Source organism: Saccharomyces eubayanus, chromosome IV (assembly GCF_001298625.1).
Source record: "Saccharomyces eubayanus strain FM1318 chromosome IV, whole genome shotgun sequence".
In the NCBI taxonomy this organism is placed as follows: Eukaryota; Fungi; Ascomycota; class Saccharomycetes; order Saccharomycetales; family Saccharomycetaceae; genus Saccharomyces; species Saccharomyces eubayanus.
This window is the reverse complement of record NC_030979.1, coordinates 922,183-939,561: the sequence shown is the minus strand read 5'-3', so window position 1 is coordinate 939,561 and position 17,379 is coordinate 922,183. Positions and strand designations below refer to the sequence as shown.

At 38.4% G+C, this 17,379-nt stretch overlaps 7 protein-coding genes across 7 annotated transcripts; 4 read left to right on the top strand and 3 right to left on the bottom strand.

The window, feature by feature from the left end:
- Positions 1-135: 135 nt before the first annotated feature.
- On the bottom strand, positions 136-576 carry MRPL27 (mitochondrial 54S ribosomal protein mL41; the record flags this gene model as incomplete). Its single annotated transcript, XM_018364507.1, has 1 exon — positions 136-576. The coding sequence occupies one exon, from the start codon at positions 574-576 to the stop codon at positions 136-138; it is 441 nt and encodes a 146-aa protein (XP_018223308.1).
- A 634-nt stretch (positions 577-1,210) lies between these two features.
- DUG2 (glutamine amidotransferase subunit DUG2) lies at positions 1,211-3,838 on the top strand (the record flags this gene model as incomplete). The annotated part of the gene is made up of 1 exon (XM_018364506.1): positions 1,211-3,838. The coding sequence occupies one exon, from the start codon at positions 1,211-1,213 to the stop codon at positions 3,836-3,838; it is 2,628 nt and encodes an 875-aa protein (XP_018223307.1).
- A 274-nt stretch (positions 3,839-4,112) lies between these two features.
- On the top strand, positions 4,113-6,035 carry SAF1 (SCF ubiquitin ligase complex subunit SAF1; the record flags this gene model as incomplete). The annotated part of the gene is made up of 1 exon (XM_018364505.1): positions 4,113-6,035. The coding sequence occupies one exon, from the start codon at positions 4,113-4,115 to the stop codon at positions 6,033-6,035; it is 1,923 nt and encodes a 640-aa protein (XP_018223306.1).
- Positions 6,036-6,208: 173 nt separating this feature from the next.
- On the bottom strand, positions 6,209-7,513 carry PAF1 (Paf1p; the record flags this gene model as incomplete). The annotated part of the gene is made up of 1 exon (XM_018364504.1): positions 6,209-7,513. One exon carries the CDS (start codon positions 7,511-7,513, stop codon positions 6,209-6,211), a length of 1,305 nt encoding a protein of 434 aa, XP_018223305.1.
- A 326-nt stretch (positions 7,514-7,839) lies between these two features.
- Positions 7,840-8,463, bottom strand: DPB3 (DNA polymerase epsilon noncatalytic subunit; the record flags this gene model as incomplete). Its single annotated transcript, XM_018364503.1, has 1 exon — positions 7,840-8,463. One exon carries the CDS (start codon positions 8,461-8,463, stop codon positions 7,840-7,842), a length of 624 nt encoding a protein of 207 aa, XP_018223304.1.
- A 235-nt stretch (positions 8,464-8,698) lies between these two features.
- Positions 8,699-11,110, top strand: PPS1 (tyrosine/serine/threonine protein phosphatase PPS1; the record flags this gene model as incomplete). Its single annotated transcript, XM_018364502.1, has 1 exon — positions 8,699-11,110. The coding sequence occupies one exon, from the start codon at positions 8,699-8,701 to the stop codon at positions 11,108-11,110; it is 2,412 nt and encodes an 803-aa protein (XP_018223303.1).
- A 476-nt stretch (positions 11,111-11,586) lies between these two features.
- RIF1 (DNA-binding protein RIF1) lies at positions 11,587-17,337 on the top strand (the record flags this gene model as incomplete). The annotated part of the gene is made up of 1 exon (XM_018364501.1): positions 11,587-17,337. One exon carries the CDS (start codon positions 11,587-11,589, stop codon positions 17,335-17,337), a length of 5,751 nt encoding a protein of 1,916 aa, XP_018223302.1.
- Between the last annotated feature and the right edge of the window lie 42 nt (positions 17,338-17,379).

Below are 17,379 nucleotides of genomic sequence, written 5' to 3'. Positions count from 1 at the left end.
ATTTGAAAAAAAAGGTGCCACTTGGCGCAACGTCTAAAATACCACTGTATTTAAAAATCTCTTGCATTCTTAAATCTACTTAAAAAATCAAAACTTGTATTTACACGCTCACAATTACAGACAACTATAAACAAATTAACCACGCTCCTTATAGCATGAAGTGTCTGTGGCTCCTTGACTTTGTACTTTTCCATTTGTAATAAACTCCTTTAGCTTTAACAGTTGTAATTCAGGATCCAAGGGACCACGACTGAACCCTTTGAAGTCGTGCTTCAAAGGTGGAACATTAGCATTAACATAGGGCTTCAACTCAAAATTGACTATATCTGGGGTTACGTAGGTTCTGACTTTCTTCCAGTTTATCATATAACCACCGAATTTTGTATGTCTACCAATCCCTGACGACCTGGTCCCCTTATACATTGTCTTATTACCTTGTTTGGTGGTCAGCGGTACTCTTTTATTTCCGACTTTGGATAGTCCATAAAACAATTCACCATCTCTGTATTTCTTCCAAGGTCTGGTAAGAGCGTTAAAGGAGGTCTTACTGAATTGTACAATAGGTGAGCTTTTCATTGAATCTCTTTTTTCCCTTACTCTCGAGTCAGTTGTGGCCCTTACACTTTTCCTTAAGTAGATAGTATCGTAGGCCTTGTCTATAATTCTGTCTCTTCTGCAAATGTCGTATATCTTCCACAACTTTACGTGCGACGTGATGATAATAATTACCTTGAAAAAATATCATCGAATAGCCGCCAAGAAGCAGCTTTGGAGCAGCAATAAAGTACGTTTCCTCAGTATTTAAGCTAGCCCAAAGGCCATCTCACCTTACTGAAAATCATACCGAGATAGAAACGCTAATAAAGCAGCTTTTTTCATTATTCAAGCGTGCGCCACCACAGTGATTGGCAGTTTTCTCTAATTTCTACGATATATTACAGAATCGAGAATCGCAAATTGCAGGTTGTGCCTCACGTTGCTGCTTCAGGCCCAACAAATCCAAAGCAATTTATCTGTTTTTCATGCATAGGTAGGACAATCGACTTTTACCATCAACATGAGTGATAATCGCATTGTGCGCCGCGAAAAGCTGTGGCACCAATATCAATACACTGTGTGACTCAGGTATATAAATGAAAAATACCTTTCAAAAAGGAGAAGAAGCCAATAGCACGAGGATTTGAAAGACTAAAAGGGTAATCGCCAGGCCATGTATAATAGTAGAGGTGTAGCATTGCACTCTGAATTGATCCATAGATGGAATCACACATTTTCCATCCTATCCATTGTTGCATTTCCCAAAAAGAGACTACTGTTTGCTGGGAGCCAGGATTCTAAAATCCTGGTATTTGATCTTCCCACGTATAATCTAATTCACACGATTAGACTGGGAGAATCGCAAGAAGAAACGCACACTAGGTCATCTGTGTTGTGTTTAACAAGATCTGAAGATGAAAACTTTTTATTCTCTGGTGGTGCAGATTCCTTGGTGAGGGTCTGGTCCATTGGTGAAAAGGCTATCAGAGATGACTTTCTGCTTGTTACGGAAATAGCTACGGTCTATTCAGTGACAGATATTGGCGATATCTTCTCATTGGCATATTTGGATTCGTTGGAAACTATTGTGTTTGGCTGCCAAAATGCAAGCTTACTGTATGTGGAAAACTTGATGCAGAAAATTGAGAAAACATCATCTGATAGAGTAGAAAATATCAATAAGCTACCACATAGAAGATACGATAAGTTTTTTGATTCGTTGGGTCCAACTGGATGTAGCGCAAATTCGCTCTCCCAATCTTCATTAGCCTCTTTACAGGAAAACTGTGGCGCCGCCATCATCGAGGTCCCTTCAGAAAACATTATTAAATATGCGCATTATGGGTTTGTTTATTCCATTAATAAGCTGTGCCCCAGGTTCAACCAACTATTGGAGAAAAATTCTCAGACTTTCGGTTTGGAACATATAATTTCATCTGCTGGTGATGGTATAAGTAAGCTTTGGGAGTTTTCTAGGGACGAGAAGCACGATGTTGTTAAGGTTTCTTTGGTAAACGATAAAATCGACAACGAAGATAGTGTCATTTCCCAAACCATAGAATTCCCATTCTTATATTGCGGTTTAAGTGATGGGATTTTGAAAATTTGGGACTTGAATACTCAGCAATTAATATCTACTTTAAAAACAAAGGACGAGTCGGATATCATTTCTATATCTGTTTACATGGATCATATTTTTGCCATTGATGAATCAGGGATCACTCATTTTTACCAGAATCAAGTTAATCACTGGAATCCACAACAGGGCAAAATACTAAGCTCAGAGATTTTTAGCAAATCAGCAGAATCTGTTAGTTTGCTAACGGGTGGAAACGATGGGTCATTAACTCTCTGGGACCTGACGTCGTTGCTATCTGCAGTTCCTCTCTCGGATGCTTCGAAAATCAATGCATCTTCTACACGACGCACCTCCAATGCGTGGGCCGTTTACCAAACGGCTTCTTTGAATAATGAAGAAATGCTAAACACACTAAGAGAGCTCATCTCCTATCAAACGGTGTCTCAAAGTAAAGACACTGCAAGTATGTTGTCACTAAGACGTTGCGCAATTTATCTACAACAATTATTTTTGAAATTTGGAGCTACGAACGCCCAATTGTTTCCCTTACCTGATGGCGGTAATCCTGTTGTATTCGCATATTTTCAAGGTAATGGGAAACAGGAAAAGGGTTCTAAGAAAAAACGTATACTGTGGTACGGTCATTACGACGTAATATCCTCTGGAGATACTTTTAATTGGAATACCGACCCATTTACTTTAACTTGCGAAAACGGATATCTAAAAGGACGTGGTGTGTCAGATAATAAAGGCCCATTGGTAAGTGCTATTCATAGTGTGGCACATTTGTTTCAACAGGGAGAGTTAGTCAATGACGTTGTATTTTTAGTGGAAGGAAGTGAAGAAATTGGGTCCGCCAGTTTGCAACAAGTTTGTAAAAAATATCATGATATTATTGGCAAAAATATTGATTGGATCCTGTTAAGTAATTCCACTTGGGTTGACCAAGAACATCCGTGTTTGAACTATGGACTAAGAGGAGTTATCAATGCTCAAATAAAAATCTGGAGTGATAGGCCAGACGGCCACTCAGGCCTTAATGGCGGTGTCTACGATGAGCCAATGGTTAACTTGGTCAACATTGTATCTAAACTACAAAATGAGCAAAAGGAAATTCAGATTCCTAATTTTTACTCACCATTGAAAGATTTGACTGACGATGAACTCCAAAGATTCCAGAAAATCACTGAGCTTGCGAATATCGACGAGAGCATCACTGTTCAAGATCTGATTACAAATTGGTCAAAGCCTTCATTATCTATGACAACTGTCAAATTCAGTGGCCCTGGTAATATTACAGTAATACCCAAGAGTGTCACTATGGGCATCTCCATTAGGTTGGTTCCGGAGCAAAGCGTCGAGCAAGTGAAACAAGATCTTAAGGCATATTTACATGAGAGTTTCAAGCAGCTAAACTCTCAAAACCACTTAGAGATAAAAGTTTTGAATGAGGCAGAAGGTTGGTTGGGCGACCCAACAAATCATGCATACCAAGTGTTAAAGGATGAAATTACCACTGCATGGGATGCGGAACCATTACTGGTAAGAGAAGGAGGTTCTATTTCCTGTTTGAGGATGTTGGAAAGGATATTCGACGCTCCAGCAGTTCAAATACCATGTGGTCAATCTACTGACAATGGCCATTTAGCCAATGAAAATCTAAGGATCAAAAACTGGTCCAATTTAACTGAGATTTTGTCTAAAGTCTTCAACAAGCTGTAAATGGCTACAATCATAAACGTACTCTATACATGGTTGATTCAGCATGTATAGTCCTTTATATTATAATAATCAATGGATTTATATTTAATAATTTTAATTTCGATCTTGAAGTCATTACGGAGTGTGATTTTCAGGCGGTTCGCCCTGTCCCTTGTATTTATTATGACGATAATAAATACATCAAGATCATATAAAAGCGCCAACCCCTTTTTGGAGTACAGTTCACCTTCAAGAGGGCATACACACTACAAAACTATACATAAAAGAGTAAAGTATGAGTGAGATTGAAGGTAAAGAGAATGAATTAGAGGTAGGGTTGCCTCCAGACATTGTCCAAGCTGCTTTACCATTTTTGACTACTGATGATATTAAGAACCTGTCGCAAACGAACAAATACTATAACACGTTGCTAGATTTTGACCACTCTAAAACTTTGTGGCATGAATTATTTCACAAGGCATTTGGTACACTGAGAACAAATGATGAACCTTTCCAATGTCAAAATTCAGCCGAGTTCAAGACTTGCACAGAAAGCATTTTAAGGGAAGCATACCCCGATTTGTCTTGGCAAGATATTTATCAGTTACGGGCATACGATGCCAAGTTTTATAGTTGGGGTTACTTAAAGCACGGAAGGTTAGGGTTTACTGGCAGTTCAAATAGTGAATTGGCAGCTACATCATTAAATGGACCAAGTCCGAGATTTAAATATGGTGTTAATATCCCTACGGAAGTTCCGTGGTTCAACAGTAGAACCAGGTCCAGAAGTGGCTTTTGTTCTCCAGAGGATTCGTTAAATGCAATCAAGAAAGACGGAGATGAAATTATAGCTCAAGTCTCCAGCGGGGGGTTTTCTTTTCAAATACTGACTGAATCCGGAAATTTATATAGTACTGGATCTACTTTCTCTGGGGGCTGCAAAGGACCGGGCCCCACTGGTTCACAGCATGATTACAATCCCTTTAGAGAAATGATTCACAATATGGAGAGGTCCTATCCTCGAATCACAAGTCGTAGTAGTGGGGGTACTGTAAACACCACAGGGACATTTCACGGAAGAAGAATGAGCAACAGCCATCCATCCACTGTCCATGAACCAGGAGAAAGACACTCAACTTCAGTTCAAACCACTACTACTGACAGGGGACAAGCACAAGTGCCCAGTCCCTCTCCCGGAAGAAACTACGGTGGTGTGCCCAGAACTACCATGCCTGCGATAGGGCCTCATGATAATATTTATAGCGAAATAGAAATGTTAGAGCGAAGCGCTACCAAAGCAGTTCCGGGAAATAATCATATTAGGAGAGTTTTTGCAAGAAACTCCTTTCCATTGTACAGTAGTAGCGATGATAATTTGGAAACGTTTAATGATATTCAATATGTTGCTGTAACTTCTGGAAGAAGCCATTTTTTGGCAATGGACAGAGACAATAACATCTACTCATGGGACTCCCCAGAATCTGACCAAGGTGTTAAAATCGAGTTTGCAAATATGCCTAGCCGGATAACGAATCCAATTCTGAAAATTGCATGCGGTTGGAATTTCAATTGTTGCTACATATATAAGGTTGGGCTAGTCGCATGGAGCGAAAGAGAGGCTGTTGAAAAAGGTAAGAGCTTTTCTTTTGCAAAATATGAAATTATCCCAAATACCAGTGATATTAATGGCAATTCTAGGGTCATTGATTTTGCATGTCTACAAGATAATTGTGTTTTCTATATCAATAACGATGGCGATAAATTATGGAAGTATCACCATGGGTTGAGCCAAGTGGTAGATCTGAACATTGTTGGTAGGTTATGTAAGATTAACGTCTGTTTTGCCGCCTTGATAGTATTTACTGATACCCATTGTTATACTTTGAAGATTTCAAATGGAGATGTTGATAAAGAAAGCTTAACGGAAATAGACATAGAGGAAAAGGTTATATCCGTGGCAAGTGGTGACTACCATACCGTCGCGCTAACTGAATCTGGTCATTTGTATTCTTGGGGTGTAGAAAGCCAAGATTGTGGATGTTTAGGGCTCGGTCCTTCTGAAAGAATGGTTAACGAATTACACATTGGCAATTGGGAAGGGCAAAGGAATATCAAGGTGGTCAAGCCCACCAAAATAGAGTTACCTGAAGAATATATTTGTGTCAGTGTAACCGCCGGTGGCTGGCAAACTGGAGCATTAATTATCAAAAAAAATTGAGCTTCAATAGTCTGATTTGCATTTGGAGTTCCGTTTACTTGTTTGATTGTTGTCTTTTATTACATTAAATAATGCATATTTATAGTATTTATTTCGGCTTTTTATTCCCGACAATTATGAAAAAACCTCGAGCTTGCATTAATTTATTTCCCTTGTTTTTCTTGAATTTGTTGTTACTCTTCTTGTGGAATGCCTTCGTCTTGTATTTCTGGCGTTTGTTTTGTACCGGCATTATTTAGAGTTTCAGGTTCATCAACCACTGGCTCTTCGCTTTGTTTGCTTTCTTCGTTTTGCTTACCCTCCGTTTCTTCTTTGGGCTCCTCTTTGAGGTCTTCAGCTGATTCACCCTTAGTATCTTCTTCCTGTTGTTCCTCCTCTTCATCGCCTTCTTCGTCCACGGTAGCGAAATTTATAGGATCAAATTTCATTCTTAGCTTGTMCCTTACATTAGCTTCTTTAGTGCTAGGGTTTCTTAGAGTGATATTCAATTGGTCTATATCGTGCTCCTTTACTAATGGCTTAATAATGTCATTAACTCTTCTACGCCTTAATTCAATCTTTGAACGTAAAGGTTTGTAATAAGCTACGCCATCTTTGTCGTTCAGACGTATGGCTAGCTCAGTCATTGGCTTTTCGGCCACTTGTTTCATATCATAGTCCCTTATTCTTTTGAATTTGTAGATCTTGCCTTCATGAGAGTCATCGTCCATTTCATCCATACCCTTTTCCAGTTCAGTTTCTAGAATAGCGGAATCTTTATGATCAGTGGCATACATGGAAATCCATTCATCTTCCTCCAATTCCAAAGGCCTAAATATGCCTGTATTCAAAGCTTTCTTTTCTTTAGTATCTAATGAAGCGCTACCCATGAATTTCATGATGAAATAGTTTTGGTCCATTGACGCCGTATCAGGCAATAAGTCCCATTTCTTAACCATCTTAACGCCTTTCTTTACTGGATGTTTCCATGTATCTGTGTTGTTAAAGGTTCCCTCTACTCTACTAACTATATGATTGACGTCAAGATTTTCATCATCCGAGCCTTCATTGTCCAAACGCCTCTTCCTTTTCAAAGACGTGGAATCTTGGGCAGCAATTGTGTTGGAGACATATTCAGTACGTCTTAAGAAAGTGACCTTGGACATGTCGGTCTTAGTTAGTCTGTCTATTCTAGGGTCCCTTAGTAAAATTCGATCGTCTTTGTCCAATTTAACATTATCGAATCCATAAAGCAATTTAGAATCTAATTTGTTCAATAGGCCCGGAAATTTCATCAAATCAACAGGCATACCTAAATCTTCATCTTGTTGAATGAGATTAGAGATGTTCGTCTTGACATATAGCGAATTGATCAACTGGGACGAATCTGGGTTTGTTTCCGGAGCTTCTGGATAGGCGAGAAGTTTGGGAGGTAACTGTGGTACGGGCAAACTATTTTGATATTTTATTGGCGCAATGTATTCTTGTTTTTTGGACATCGTAAACGGTATAGTATTATGGCTGTTCTCGGGTGCCTAGTGCATTATCCGCCTATAGATGGTAATATATCAATTACGTACTATATTTTCACTTATTATTGAAATTTGTTTCTTTTCTTTTTTCCAAATTTACAAAGTAGGGTTTTCGTGCCTAATGACTTTTAGCCTAAAAGACCTAACTTTTTCCTGATTTGATAAATGACACCTAAGAAAGTAAGCTTGAGACCTACGATATTACTCAAATAAACCTTTCGATGCTTAGAGTCCTCAATTAGGGTTTGTATGTATAATATATATAACATAGTATAGTTGTAGACTTCACAATACTAATCGTCTATGCTCTTCCCATCGTATGTTTCCACATCAGAGGAACCCGAATGCTCGCCAGTATCCGGTGCGGATTGGTACTGGAACCTGGACAGCAGACCGGCCACACTACGCGTAGGCTTGTCGTCTTTGTTGCCTTCATGATCATCCATGAGTTCTTCCTCCTGTACAGAATCGTCTTCTTCGGGCTCTTGTTCTTCTTCGTCTTCTTCGTCTTCTTCGATTTCTGCGCCCTCATCATCATCTTGGTCCGGTTGTAGCTCTTCTTTGGCAACTTGTTGGTCATCCAAGTCAGGTTGCCTTCCCAGTTGCCCCTTCTTGTCATGTATGCTATTTTTCTTTAATTGTTTGATAACGTCTTCTAAGAATCTAAAATTTTCTCTCTTTTCCACACATTCTTCAATAGAAGCCAAACTTAGTCGTAGACTTGATTTGCCCCTCGAGTTCAGCTGCGCTAATACCAGTGATTCCTCCACCAGGTTCTGTACAAATAACTCTGCAGCAAACGCGGTCGCCGATACTGCTGCATTAGATGTAATAACATACTCCGGATCGCATTTGGCAATCTTCTTGACTTTGGATATGGGGAAGGCAGGCGCCTTTTCTCTAACTAGATCGGACATTTCTTGCGGTACTATTGATGGGTTGCCTGTCTTTTACCAGTTGGTCTGACAAGGCTTGAAGCTGCTAATTTCGCGTAATAAATGAACATTTCAAACGGATAATACGTGCAAAACTGTGAACATTGAAGATGTCAGGGAGAAAGGAACAAGAAGAAGGGGAATAAGGAATAAGTATAACGAGAGAATATTGTCATTGAGGTAGAAGGGGCGGGTATAGCAAACTACAGTATCAACCATGGTTTTGGAAGTGCCCTCGATCACGCCTGGTGAGCTGCACGACCTCGTGCAACTCCACCAGGGTGCTGAATGGCCTGAATGCAAAGAAATGTTTCCTTGGGCCCATGATATTTCTTTTGGTCAGCCGCCAGATTTTCCTCACTCGCTGGCGATAGTCAAATCAGAATCTAATGTGAACGGCTCTGCGCTCTTGCGTGGTTCTCTTGAAGTTAATGACATCTTCCTGCCCTGGAAGGTGCACACTTCTATGCATGTTCATTATGATGCTCGCGAAAGTGAAGGTGAAGTGAACGGATTCAACTATCCCAGTAGCAGTAAGGAACTCCTGAACCTGTTAAAGTTTCAGGTACGCCAACTGGAATTGCAAGTGGATGACATTGATTTGGAAAACGTCGCTGCCTTTTGTCATAGGCATAGCGTCTTACCATTTTTAAAAGTGGACCCTCATGGACTATCATTAGAATTAAAAAATGATCCTAGCAACAAAGTTGGATCCAATGTTACGTTTCAATCGAGCAAAAAGGACGTTTGGGGTAGGAGAGGTCTGTTTAGAAGATTTGACCTTCAATGTGCTAAGATGGTAGAAATGGCTGATAATATAGTAATTTACTGTTCGCGGAATGACAAAACCATAGACGGCACAATGCTGATGGGCATGCATGATTGTGATTGCCCAAATTGCACTTCACTTGCATTACTTTTACAAATTTGTCTAATGTTTGTTCAAAGTGGTTATGTTGACTGCCAAGAACCATGTTACAAAACGAGCCTTTTTATTTGCACCTACCAAAGCTTTAACACAGATATACCTAAGAGCTTAATTGGCACACCCTTATTAGAGAAGGAGTCTACCAGTAATTGCTCACCTTTAAACTTATGTTCGTCACCCAGTGAAATAATATGCTTTAATAACTTTGATAGGAACATGGTTTTGTGTGAGAAGTTGGAATTAAATAAGCTCACTTCAGCAACAAGATTGGACGAAACAGGTTTGATATGCGGTAATACTACTGATTGGCAAAATTATCAAATTATCAAAAATAAAAATTTGTCCCTGTCCAAGTATTCCCAAGAAAATACGAGTATAGTGTCATTAAGAACCTTATCCTATGATCCAGATGATCCCGTTGCTTCCATTTCTCAATTATATAATATTCCAAATACAAAAGAAGCATGGAAACTAATTATAAAATGTACATCGAAGTCGTCGATGCCATCATTAACAAAAATTCAATCATATCTATGTTCGTTACTCGACGAGATACCAAACCCTCAAGAATATTTGCATTTAAGTTTCCCTGCCTCAGGTACTATAGGTTTGGGAAACTTGAACATTCAGTCTGTTGAAATTCTTTTAAATGTTTGTTATCTGATACACCAGGTATCACACCTTCAAGGGCTATTAACATTCATGTATTGTAATGATGGATATACAGAAACTTCATTATTATTAGCAGCATATATTATATTTCATTTTGATATTCCATTGCAGGAGGCACTTTTAAAGATACACCCAAGACCATTTTTCCTGTTTCCATCAGACTTGCAGATTTTGGGTCATTTGCAGTCTATTTTGCGTGAGTTTAGCCCTCAAAGAGAAGTTAATGCAAAATTATTCACTGATTTAGTGAAAGACAAAACTAAAAGTTTTCAACTGCGCATATCATCGGAACTTTTTAGTAATATATTCTTCGTAAAGATTCCCCCGGAGTCTAACTATGTCAATTTAAAGGGCCCACTACCATCACAGATTTTGCAGCATTTGTATTTGGGGTCCCTGGATCATGCTCAAAATCCTGTTTTACTCAAGTCCTTAGGAATTACACACATAGTTTCCGTGGGTGAAGTGGTAGCGTGGACACAAAATATAGAAAAGGCCGTTTACCCTGTGAGATCACACCGTGCTATTACCTTGACGAACACGAACGGGGCCACAATTAATACTATTGGTACTAAAAGCAGGCCCAGAGCTGGTACCACGATTGATAACGATCAGGATAATGATAGTACCGTAGTGATAAAGGAGAATTCCGGTTTTCAGATTTGTCAGATCGAAAATTTAGACGATAATGGGAAAGACCCGCTTTTTCATCGATTAGACGACATTTTGGAGTTTATTAATAATTCTGAAAGGATGGGGGGGAAGGTTTTGGTGCACTGCATGGTCGGAGTGTCTAGATCCGCAACAGTTTGCATTGCCGAATGCATGAGATGGCTTCACTGTGATTTGGCAAGCGCTTACGTATTTGTGAGAGTGAGAAGGTTGAATGTTATTATTCAGCCGAGTTTATTCTTTGTATACGAACTGTTCAAATGGTGGAAAAAACACGGTAGCCACAACAAGGATAGAATTATAGACTGGCACATAATATGTAGGGAGATAGCTGAAGTTAATATGAAGTACACATAGACTCTTTATCATGTAAGTATATAACTAAATGTAAGTTGGATATGCAATTTTCTTCTCTTATAAAGAGAGGAACAAGAACTTTTTTTGGCTAAAATGTAGATTAACTTCTTCTATCTGTTACGAAACCTTAAGAAAGTAGTAGGTCAAGCGTAAATTTGAGTCATAGAAATCTCCAAATGTACATAATCAATCAATCAAGAAAAGTATCACAGCTAGAATATCCGGGCCTCATAATATTTCAACCGATCAAGTTTTCTCACCTCATTTCTTACACCATATTTCATTGCATTAAAAGCTAAAATAATTGACCGACGCGTCGGTTTTTAATAATTGGCTACTCATCAGCATAAAGATCAAATTACAGTAACGCACCAATACAGGAGTTTGAGCGCAATTCGCCCACGTTATAGAATCTCAGGCATTCAGAAGGAATCATTTGTCCACACTAAGTTACGTTTTTTTCTGTTAGCCTTGCAATGTCCAACGATTTTTCAGATAAGAAGAAGCATACCATAGATCGAATCGATCAGCACATTCTTCGAAGGTCTCAACAAGATGCCCATTCCAGTGGGAACTCTCCATGGATGAAGGCCAAATTGCCACCTCCGCCTTCTCCACAAGCCCATATGCACATACAAAGCGATTTATCACCAACTCCAAAGAGACGAAAGCTAGTATCTCCAAGTATTAACGAAAACGATCAGTTGCATTTGTCAGAAAGTCACGAACATATAAGCTTAGAAGATACACAAAGTAAGCTAATGCAAAGTCTACCTGAAATATCTGCTTCAAACAGTAACAACGTATCTCCAGTGACAAAAAGTGTAGCTTTTTCTGATAGAATAGAATCGTCACCAATTCACCACATACCAGGTTCTTCACCAAAACCTTCTCCATCAAGTAAACCGGGCAAATCAATTTTAAGGAACAGAATGCCGTCGACGAGAACTGTAAGTGACCTAAGCTACAACAAACTCCAACATTCTCAGCACCAGTTGCACAACGGTAACATTTTTACATCGCCTTATAAGGAAACTACTGGAATAAATCCTCGTACTTTGGATTATTGGGTTAGCGGCGAAATCCATAGTTTAATTGATAACGAAAGCGTTTCAGAGTTTAAGGATATAATTGAGGGTGGACTGAGCATTCTGCGCCAGGAATCGGAAGAATATGTGGCCAGAAGATTTGAGGTATATGCGACATTTAACAATATTATCCCCATTTTAACGGCAAAAAATGTTAACGAAGTTGATCAGAAATTCAACATTCTCATCATTAATGTAGAAACTATTATCGAAATATGCATGCCTCATCTACAGATGACTCAGGACACATTGCTGAGTTTTAGTGAAAAGAAAAATCCATTCGTAATCAGGCTGTATGTTCAAATGGTACGGTTTTTCGGGGCTATTATGTCCAATTTCAAAATCATGAAATGGCTAATGAAAAGACCAGATCTAGTGAATCAACTGAAAGTTATTTACGAATGGACAAATAAAGCACTAAAAAGTGAAAATTCAAATAAGATAATAATTACTGCTCAAGTATCTTTCTTAAGAGATGAGAAATTCGGTACTTTTTTCTTAAGTGATGAGGAAATCAAGCCAATCATTGACACTTTCACTGAAATAATAGAAATCAATAGCAACAACCTAATATGCGAAAAACTGCTACTCATCAGAGGATTTTTGAGTAAGTATCCAAAGTTAATGATTGAAACAGTAACTTCTTGGCTACCAGGTGAAGTACTACCCAGAATTATAATTGGGGATGAGGTTTATTCTATGAAGATTCTCATCACTTCCATAGTTGTGTTGCTGGAACTCCTGAAAAAGTGTCTAGACTTCGTAGAAGAACATGAAAGGATTTACCAATGTGTTATGGTTTCGCCTGTAACAGAAACAATTAATAAAAAGTTTTTATCTAGATTACCGTTAAACTCAAATGATGCTGGCGATCTTGACAAAATCACAATAGGCCATCTGCTGACGGAGCAAATAAAATATTACATTGTGAAAAAAAATGACAATAAACTAGCAATGGACTTATGGCTTTCCATGACTGGACTGCTATACGATAACGGAAAGACAGTATATGATTTGATATCGGAATCCAGCAAAACATGGTTCGATCTAAATCATTTGTGCTTTATGAACGAGCAACCGAAGACCCGCTTAATGTCTATTAAGGTTTGGAGAATTATTACTTACTGCATTTGTACAAAAATATCTTTGAAAAATGAAGAAAAGAACGAAAGGTTACTGTCACTATTACAAACTCCTTTTCAGATGACATTGCCACACGTAAATGATCCGAGTGCTAGAGAAGGAATCATTTACCATTTTCTGGGTGTCGTTTACACTGCATTCACAAGTAATAAAAATTTATCCATGGATATGTTCAACCTTTTTTGGGACAGTTTAATTGCCCCAATTTATGAAAATTTTGTTTTCAACTATAACTCTATTCAATTACAGAATGTGCCCTTAACAGTTTTGCATTTACTAATTGGGGGTAAGAATTCTGATGTTGTGTTGGAGAGGAAAAACAAAAAGCATATTCATTCTATGAGTGTAATAGCCTCAGAAGGTGTGAAAATCAAAGACATTTCGAGCTTACCTTTATCAATTATCAAATCCGCATATGACAAAATTATGAAGGTCGTGTTTCAGGGCGTAAAGACAGCCATGTCTAATGTCAACTTAGCCCATGATTTGATTCTTACATCTTTGAAACATCTCCCAGAAGATAGAAAAGATCAGAGCCATTTAGAGGCTTTCAGTAGTTTGATTTTGGAAGTTGCAGAAAATAACAAAGATAAACCAATTTTTCGTGAATTTTTTGGAGCTGTATGTTCTTCGTTTGTTCACGCATTTTTAGACTTGTTCTTAAGAAAGAATGATTCATCATTGATAAACTTCAATATCCGATTTTCACAAATCGGCAGTCCACAAGAAAATATAACACTTAACCTGTTGAAAGATGTTATTCGGAAATCTCGGAACGAGACATCTGAGTTTGTGATAATGGAAAAGTTTCTAGAGTTAAAGGATAAGAAAACTGAAATATATGCCCAGAATTGGGTCGGTTCAATACTGCTAGCGCCGAACATATCCTTCAAGGAATTCCAAAGTTTGGCAGGCATTGTAGATCAAGTTCCAAACGAACACTCCATTGAAAACTTTCTGGACCTGTGTTTGAAGCTCTCTTTTCCAGTTAACCTTTTTGCATTAATTCATGTGTCCAAATGGTCAAACGATAATTTTATTTATTTCATTCAAAGCTACGTTTCAAAAAATAAAAATAAACTGGATACGGATCTAGTTGCGCTATTAAAAACCTCTTTGCCAGGAAACACTGAGCTATTCGTGGGTTTGCTTCCATTTTTGATACAAAACAAATTCATGAGTATCTTGGAATACTGTGTTTGCTCTAATCCTAATTTATTGAGCTATATTTCTGATGTCAATTCTGATTTACTACTGGAATTATTACCACGTAGTAGGACGTCCTATTTCGTTGCAAATATACAATCATTCAAGCATGCCGAACAGCTGATCATAATTTGTTGGTTATTGGAGGGCCAAGAACTTGATCAGATAAATAAAAACTTTCCAGAAATAAAGAATATCTTGTTACACACTCCTTCCGATGAATTGGAAAAATCGAATATAATTAGAGAACTTCTTCAACAAGCTACGAAAAATCCAATTGAACCGTTATTTAGCGAGTTATTGGACTTCTGCATAGACAATAGCACAGTGAATATTCTGGATGAATTCTGTGAAACTATGAATGATGAAATTCTTTTAAAAATAAACCCGAAACTACTGTTGGGACTAATAACGTATAGAGGCAAGCCAAATGAGGCTTTGCTAACAGTACTTGCTGAAAATATTGGGAGTGCCGATAGCGAATACAAGTTCGAGTTACTTGAAAAGATCATTGCACGCAAGGAACTTTCAATTTTGGAAAGATTGAAAGAATCATTTTTCATTTTCTTGCTGGATCCAGTTAGTAGGTCAAACAAGCAAAACCATGACAATGGTACTAAAATGTTTTGCGAACTGGTTCTGCTATACCTTACCAAACCTCTTTCCCGGGGTGCTGCTAAGAAATTCTTTTCCATGCTTATTAGCATATTACCGGCAAATCCTGACCGTCAAAGTATAGATTTGGTTCATTTACTAGTTGATATTATTAAATCACATAATCGGAAGTTCAAAGATAAAAGGACTTATAATGCAACATTAAAAACGATAGAAAAGTGGATCCATGATTCAGAAGTAGCAAATCAAAGAGACCCTGATAAGGAGGCAGATGATACGCGCAATGATATCTCAATACACACACCACAAGGCTTAGAGAATGATAAGAGCGTTCCACAAAATTTGCAAAAAGCATCGAATATTGAAGAAATTCAAGTTCCCGCTACACAAGGTATAAAGGATCTTCCGTCCTCATCACAATTACTTTTACGGGCTGATGCAGAAGATTTTTACATAAGAAAGGTTAAAAACATCCCAATCATGAAGCTCACACAGCAGGAAATACCCTCTAAACTGGGAAGATCATTTACTGACGAGACATTAGAAGAAGTGGATAATGAAAGCGTCGAAGAAATAGATCAACAGGCAAAAAGTACACAAATAAATAACGAGACTGTTAACCATAAAGATATCCAATACAGTAAGAGTGATGATACGGAAGTATCAGAGCTTCATGAAGATGATGCCGAGGAAAATTCTTCTGAAGTGAAAGTGGGCCAAGAAGCAAAGACTTTTATTGGTGAACAGACGGAAGTAACAAAAAAAGTTATTGACACTAAATGCGGTCAAAATGTACATACCGATGACTCTCTACAGCGTTCTCCCAAAATAAATTCAGACTCTGAGGCTGAGAAATCAAGGTTTCAGGTAAACGAAATTAAGAAAAGTAAAAGGGTGGTGAGTGTTTCAGCTTCTGAACACGAAGCGATATCGCGTAGTACTAAGAGTATAGATATCAACATTAAAAATGTGATTATTCAGCCATCTTCTTCAACTTCAAAGGATATTAAAAACATAGGGACCGGTTTTAGTCAAGACTTATTAATTGCCCCTTTGGATTCCAAAGAACAACTCATGGGTAAGGATGACGTAAAAGAACAGGACCGGCAAGACTACAGGCGAGACGAACATGGTTTTGCTCGTGAAGTTAATAGCAAATTGCTCACAGAAAGCTGGAACACACATAAGCAACTTGTGGATAAAAAAACTTCAAAAGATGATGCAATGAAAGACAAAAGCCAAATGTGTGCCATTGGAGAAGCTACATCAATCAATAAAAAAGATATGCATAATAAAATTGGGAGCCCAGGTGAAATTCTACTGCCAAATACCTTTATGAGAAAAGGTGAACCGAAAACTAGTACGTTGCATTCTAGTGCAAATGAACATGATGCGGTTTCGGGAGAAAATCTGAGCCATGAAATAGATACAATGGGCAGTGAGAAGGGAAATAATGAGAGGACTTGTAACATGCAGGGACAGTGTACTGTGGAAAAAGCTAGAGAAACTGGAACAACTAAGCCCAATAAGGAGTTGAATGGCCAGCACAAAGGTGGAAAAGAGGTCACCGCGAAGGACGACTTCGTTATAGTTGAAGACCATGGAGACGATGAAGGCTTTTTAAAAACAATGGAACAAGAAGCATCGAGAGAAACAAGTCTCACAAAAGAAGAATTTGAAGTAGCAGATACTTCAGTGCTACCGGAGATACGTATACCTATTTTCAAATCCCTAAAAATGCAAGAGCCAAAGAGCCAGACAGACCAGATGAAAGCAAGGTTGAAAAAACATGAATTGATGCCTCCCGATTCACCTCCACGCTTGGCTGCAAACACCACTATTAAAAATGTAAATACCCACTTGGTTGCAGTTGGAAAAGCACCAGAAGGAAAACAAGAAAATGATGGTAAAATTCATCTGGGCCAAGTGCAAAGAGATACAGACGGTGATCCGGCGGACGGGAACGAAGACGCTACTTCTAGGGAAGCTACGCCTTCATTAAGGGTCCACTTTTCCTCAAAAAAGTCAAGAAAATTAGTGAGCAGGTTAAGAGGTTTTACACCAGGAGATTTGAACGGAATATCTCTAGAAGAAAGGAGAAACTTGAGGATCGAATTATTGGATTTCATGATGAGGCTCGAATACTATTCTAACAGGGACAATGACATGAACTGATTAACATCTGTTGGATATGCAATGCAAAATGTCTCTAAACTA